Source organism: Otolemur garnettii, unplaced genomic scaffold (assembly GCF_000181295.1).
Source record: "Otolemur garnettii isolate 467f Iridium unplaced genomic scaffold, OtoGar3 scaffold00020, whole genome shotgun sequence".
NCBI classification, from domain to species: domain Eukaryota; kingdom Metazoa; phylum Chordata; class Mammalia; order Primates; family Galagidae; genus Otolemur; species Otolemur garnettii.
The window spans coordinates 2836627-2843886 of record NW_003852415.1 but is presented as its reverse complement, the minus strand read 5'-3'; the positions used below and the strand labels follow the sequence as shown (position 1 = coordinate 2843886).

At 39.1% G+C, this 7260-nt stretch overlaps 1 protein-coding gene across 3 annotated transcripts in view; it reads right to left on the bottom strand.

The window, feature by feature from the left end:
- Positions 1-360: 360 nt before the first annotated feature.
- The window catches only part of GPATCH2L (G-patch domain containing 2 like), a 51133-nt gene continuing 44233 nt past the window's right edge, over positions 361-7260 (bottom strand). For 2 of the 3 annotated variants that reach the window (XM_012803421.2, XM_012803420.2), the window contains exon 10: positions 361-1557. In XM_012803421.2, the coding sequence (XP_012658875.1) occupies positions 1397-1557 (161 nt within the window). In that variant the 3' untranslated portion in view covers positions 361-1396. Of the gene's footprint in view, positions 1558-5314; positions 5744-7260 lie in introns of those variants that run through there. The other variant, XM_023511566.1, reaches the window with a different exon arrangement.

Below are 7260 nucleotides of genomic sequence, written 5' to 3'. Positions count from 1 at the left end.
AGCTAGATTCACATCCAACCCACTGTCTTTATATTTCTATAAAGAAATTCTAGAGTTTCCACTGATAAGGACTATGATTTTTAACGGGAACATAATAAAGTGGCCCACATTGACATTCTGTGTGGGAAACAGGGACAATCGCACTTTGGGGACACGAGGCACTGCCCCACTCAGCACCTATTTAAAACAGAAAAGAACTGGGTGCAGGAGTAGGAAGGGGTTCTTCTACAATGGGTTAGAGCAGTGAGCACTCGGCAAACAGCTCCTGTGGATTCCAGAGTACAAGCACTCGATTTGTACAAAAAAGAGCCCTCCTATCAATCAGGCCCCTGAATGACAGACACTCTTAATAATACTTTTTAGAAAGTGTGGCTTTTCTCCAGCAGGTCTAGGTAGTCCCTTATTCCTCATTTTGACAAGGTAGGATCCAACTTCAGGCACGACTGTATATACAACTCTACATGTAGTCGAGCCGCCATAAACACGCCAAGCATAAAGGCATGTCAGAGACATTTTTCCTCCCGAAAGCATGGCCCCAAGAAGCCATCATTACAACAGAGTATGAATTCTGCTGCCGGTTATTGACCTATAATACTAATAATAAAGTCCTGCTTAGGACATAAAGGCTTACACTGGACAGGAAGTATTAATAGTAAGACACGATCCACTGACTACTTTAAGTCTGCTATACATCTAAACCAAGTTCTTCACTACACTAATCTGTGTGTGTCCTCTTTTGGTGGAACACAAACTTTGGGGACGAGGTAAAATACAATGCACCTGCTGATGGTCCCATTAGACCATCTGCAGAAAAGTGGAAGAAGTACCCAAAGCCCACGTTGCTAGTTGTCTCTTTTGAGGCCCCCAACTGAGAACTTGGTTGATTTATCTCATTGGCACTCTGAGTGAACCAAGACTAGACTCAAAGGCTAGCCTTATCTCCTGCAAACACAATTCCATACAGACCTTAAATCTGTTTGGAACTGGCTGCAAATTTGGGGGCTTCCTCAAATGCTATTAAAAGTGCTGCACAAACGGTATACAAAAGCAGTTACTAGCTTTTTGAGAACAAAGACATAATGGCAAAAAAGCAACAGCTCTGTGAATGGAGCTGTAGGTAAATGTTGGGACAGCAATAACAATGTAACAGAGCCAAAGATGATCTTTTTGTAAAAACACTGCTGCCTCAATACTTTACTAATTAAAAAACAAACACAAAAAAGATCCCACAACATGATTCCTAAGAGAAAGAGTCCGCTGCTGTGTTGGAAGAGAAGTTGGTTCTGGGAGAAAGGACTGGGAATGTCAATTAAGATACGTAGAATATATAAAACACAAAGTCTAACATTTGTTTCCACACCACCCAGTCAACTCCCGGCGGCTGACATAGAGCTCTCTAGCTGTATCCAGGGCTCTTTTCTTGGGGCATTTTAAAAAACGATGCTGTAGTTGAGTCTGTGGTTTTCTCTGCGGCAGAGGTCCTGATCAACCACTCAGAGTTTGGAGATTTCGGGGCTTGTGATGCTGGTGTGGTTGGCTCCACTACATCCGTGTGTGCTAATAAGGTTGTTACAAAAGTGAGGAGGAAAAGAAATCAAGACAAAGTAAGTTAGAATAAGACAAATTAGAATGAGAGACACTTAGAAACAAAATTCTCTTTAGTCTTTATATTTCATGACCTATTAACCAAGTAGCCACATAAGGTTTCTCTTTTTTCTCTACAAAAAAAAATAAAGGCAAGATTTAAGTAAGATAATTATTTCTCCATCTGAGAAAATGGTCTTAACTGAACAAATTAATAAATTTATTAATATAAATTCATAACATAATAAAAACACTTAATAAGCACTTACGTGACAGGTGCTATCCTGCGTAAGCACTGCACTACTGTGATCTTATCTCTTGCAGTTTTGACTGGGGCTGGGCATACGGGGCTGGCGCCCTACTCTTTTGAGCCACAGGCGCCGCCCTGTCATCTTATCTCTTAATGCAAACCCTGATTAGCAGACATTGTCATTTCCATTTTCCATATCAGGAAATTGAGGTATTGAGAGATCAGAGAAATTGTTCAAGCTGGTTAAGAAGCAAGATTCAAATTCAGATACTGGATTCCAAGCCCTGTGTTCTTTTTGTCATAACTTATGGCTCCGCTAGGCCAGTATCACCAATGAATACGTACCATACAACAAGAAAAATGGCAGAAAGAAAACACAGGCCCAGTATTTTCCAATAAGGTCACTAAAGACATTCTGGACGGGTAACCATTGCTTGTGAATGGCTGTCCTGTGTATTGGAACAGTTACCATTGTGGATTCTGTCTACTGAAGGCCAATTACATTCCCCTAGTCACTGTGACAACCAAGCATTTTCTTCACATTCTGAATGCCCCTGAGTACAGAAGTACAAACCACCATCATCACTGCCCACTCTATTTAGAACCATCATACACTAAAATATGGTAAAATCTAGGAGAATTTAGATTTTTACCCTATCAACTAATAAATCCACTCCCCAGAATATAACCTAGAACAGTAACTTTCAAATTGTGTGTCATAAAATTAATTCAGTGAGTTACGATCATTACTTTTTTTCCTCAGTGGAAGTATACTTAGGATTAATTTCAGATTTACATGTATTTCTGCATACGTATCCAAACATGCATTTCTTACCATGGATTCATGGAAACGTGTCTTAAAAGCTATTAGTCTACAGCACATATACAAGAGTTCATGAGAGCAATGGCGTTCAAAGGTTTTGGAACTTCAATCAAAGCAGCAAGAAATACATTGGACAACTCAAATATTTCTTTCTCTCACACACACACACTCACAACAAACTCATACACATACAATTACTCACATTTAACTGATAATAAATTTGTCAAAACTTTAACTATCACATGGTCACCAAATCACAGTGGTAAAGCCCTACCCTAGAAAAACTTCCTTTATTGCTATTTTTTATTATGGCAAAATATATATAAAGTTTACAGTTTTAATCATCTAAGTGTACAGTTGAGCAGCATTTAGTTCAATCACACACACAACACGACCATCACACTATCTATCAGTAGAACGTTTCCATCGTATCAAATGGAAACCCCACACCCAGTAAATGGTAACTCCCCCTTCCCCTCCTCCCCAGCCCCAGGGAACTACCATTCTGCTTTCTATCAATTTGAATATTCTAGGGAGTTCATAAAAATGAAATCATACAATATTGTTTGTCCTTTTGCATCTGGCTTATTATTTCATTTAGCATAATGTCTTCATCCTTACAGCATGCGTCAGAATTTCATTCTGAATAAAAATGACTTTCAGGCTGGATAATATTCCATTATATATGTACATACCACATTTTGCTCATCCATTCATTTGGCAATAAACATTGGAATTGTTTCCATTTTCTGGCTACTGTGAATAATCCTGCTATGAACATAGGTGTACAAAAATCTATTTGAGTCTCTGGTTTTAATTCTTTTGGGTATATACCCAGAAGCAAAATGACTAGATCATATGGTAGTTTTATGTTTAATTTCTTGAGGAACTGCCATACTGTTTTCCACAGTGATGCCCCACTTCCCATTCCCACCAGCAACATTCAAGAGTTCCCATTCTCCGTATCCCTGCCAACATGTGATGTTCTGTTTTTTGATATACCACCCTAATGCGAATTCTGCCTTTGAAGAATGTTTGTACGCGTTCTCTCAGAGAACGATGCAGTATTTTTCAAAGCAGAATAAAACAGGATACAAACACATGTCCATCAAGAATGTATATTCATCGGATTCATACAATGGAATATTATATATAAGGCAGTTAAAAAGGAATGGATTCTGACAGGGCATGGATGAATGAATCTTAAGAAGAGAAGCAGGTGAATATTTTAACTTCTAAAATATGCCATATAGTTTGATTCCATTTATTGATTAATTTTGCATGTTACTGATTCAAAAACATGACAAACTAGACAATATACAGGGTGTCCATAAAGTTATTGTGCAATTTACAATGCAAACCTATTTGAAATTGTACATGAAGTTTAATAGATATATGTATCTTTAAGCAACTTGGAAAAAAAATGACAAACAAAAAACAATCAGAATAACTTTGGCCTCTGGAGGGTGGGAAGAAGATTTTACAGGTAATGTTCTCTTGCCTAAAGTGGACAGCAGGTGCACTGATGTTTGCTGCACTGTTTCTCTTTGTCCTTTATGTACCTACTGTAAATGTTCTTCTGTACAACATTTCATTCAGTACTTACTAAAAAATATTTTTAACTTTAAAAAACATTTAAACTTTGAAAAGACATAGAGGGCAATAAGAATTTCTCCTATGACTGCTGAGACAAGGGACATTCCTAAATGGATCTACTGAATCCAACCATTGGTTTAGAAAAATATTGAAAATAACTCTCTCTCTCTTAACTTTAAGAGGCTATTAATTTATTCATACAACAAATACTCTAGTGAGTTTGTGGTACTGGCCAGGTATTCTTCTAGATGCCAGAGGTACAAGAGTGAGCAAAACAGATGAAAACTTCCTGTCCTTGGGAATGCATCTCCAGCATCACTGGCCTGCTGCTGGAAACCTGATGTAACAAATTAACAGATTAACACACTGCTGACCCGTCACGAGTTACCTGGAACACAGATCGTTTCTAGTAAAATGGCCAGTCAACAATGTGTTAACTATTAGGTACCCTTCTCTCCGAATGATACTCTAAGGCAGTGGTTCTCAACCTTCCTAATGCCCCAGCCTTTTAATACAGTTCCTGTAGGTCACGAGAACCACTGCTCTAAGGACATATGACATATATCCTACCCCAGGGAGAGAAAGGTCAGAAAAGGGAATAGCCCAAACCGTCTAGGCTCTGGACAGAATCTCTGATCACTTCAATTTCCCTTTCCCAAAAGCCATGTGTTTACTTTTTGAAGGATTGGAATTTACACACCAACGGCTGTGATCTACTATTCTAATGCGGAAAATCATTTCAAGAAAATGAAGTCTAGTTTTCACTTGGATTCCTTATGTTTAATACAGTCCTTGGTCTCAAATTTTGGAGAAAACAGTCCATTTTTTCTTTAAGAGCATATACAGCTAGCTCACTTTAGCACAAGGTGAAGATTTGCTGGGAAATCCCTGTTCTGGCGTATTAGTTGTGGAAGCAGGTCTGCGTGCTCACTCGGGTCCTGGGTGTGGCTCTGAGCACTAGATACGTCCACACTATAAAGCCGTAAAGGAGAGAGGGGAGAAGATAAAAAGAAGAAAATAAAGGTGCTACACTCTGAAGATGTCTACTAAACACCCACGGTCATTTGCAGTTCTTTTCTCGGGCCTTTTGTAACTGTGAGTACAAAAAGACAAGACATGCTGGTTTTTTCCTGCTGTTCCCCTCTCTGAGCCTTATTAATACCTTTAAATTCAGTCAATTTCAACTAAAAACTTTCTACCAGTGGGGGAGGGGGAAAAGAGAAAAGATTTGTGGCTGCATGTTTAAGAAAGAAGTTGAATTCATCACAGTGACAGGGGAGAGTGTTGGCAGAGATCTGAGCTATTTATTCTTTTAGGAAAATCCTATAAAGAATGACACAAGGAAGCCTCTATCTGCAGTCTTGTTCATCACACTGGTGAAGAATCCGATAACAGATGTATGCAGTAGCGTGATTTAGTACCAGGAGCTGGCCCCTGATGTGTATTAATACAGCGGCAAAGCGGAACGCACCTCTCTTCATCACTCATTCCTATAAAAGAGGTGGAATCTGAGATGGCCCGATGTTAGGCAGAGCAAGCCCATTTGTTCTACTGACTGATGGCACAGGCTCAGGCTATGTCCTTCACCTCCACGGGGCACTCAGGTTGCGGGTAGAAAAAAAAAAAGAAAATGCTCAGTGAAGCATGGCTTAGTCAACAAGTGAGAGGAGAGGAGTTAGGCTCAGTAGGGGAACATTTAATGCATAAGTCTCGTTTAATTACTCCCACATCCTGTACATTTCCTGATTTAAATAGGGAATAAGGATCTGAAACTCTTCCCAATGGTTCTTCTCCTGTAAAGAATTACAAACTAAAAACAGGAGCTAGATATTAAGGAGGGGAAAAAAGAATAAAAAGATAGAGGAGGTTTTGTTTTAATGCTTCAAATACCATAGAGTGGATGCAGATCTGAGTTTTGATGCAGGGCCATAGTTTAGAATCAATCCTACTATATACAAAAAGACAGAACACCTGCAGTGTTTATTAGGGCAGCTCCAGAGTCACAAGAAAACCAGTTTGATCTTGGCTCTGTAATTTATCAACCACGTGACCCGGAGAAAGTGATTTAACCCTTAGTTTTCTAATGTGTAAACTGGAAATAAAAACAGCATCTACCTTACAAAACTATTGCAAACATTAAGTGAAATAATGTTTGCAAGAGTTTGACTCAGGGCCTGGCCATGGGAAAAGCACTAAAGAAATTTACTATGATCATCAGATACAGATTGTCCAACGTGAACCACCTTCAGGAAAGCAGATATCCCAAACAGAAGCTCGAAAAGGATGCTTTCAGAGTTTGCCAAAACCTGGAGCGGGGCTCATGTCTGCCTCAGGGTTTACCCTTCACTTAGCTATCAGCTGCTCTGATCTATATAATTTTTAGCATTTTCTGAGGAACATAAGCTACAATACACTTAATATCCAGTTTTCTCACTGATGAGAATAAATGACTATCCCTTTTTTCATAACATACATGCGGCAAAGTACACGAATCTTTAAGTGTAGAGCTCACAAATTTTTACATAAGTCAATAGCATGAAACCCCCACCTCATTTATAATAGGGAGCATTTCCAGGGCCCCAGGAGGTACCTTTGTGCTCCCTCTTGATACCTACGCCTACCAAAGAGAACCACTATTTTAGTTTCTACCAATCAGTATTAGTTTTATAAGGAAAACTGAAAAGTTTTAACCTTTTTTTAATTGAGAATGTCCTGACTAGTAAAACACTACACTGTATTATTCATAAAAGCAGTACAACGTATGGTACTGTACACCAAATAAGTAAGTAAATCCGCAGGACTGCCTGACTACTGGCTGGACTGCCTGCCACCTCACCTGATTTTCATCAGTATGGAACTAATTTCCTCTCTGTGCTACAACAAAAGCTCAGATGATGAGATCCTTGATAGTGGACTACATAGTTTCTAACACTAGAAAGCCACGTGATAGTGAAAAACAGACTTCCGGGTCCGTGAGAACTAGGCAATTACCTCCCACAGCCTCAGC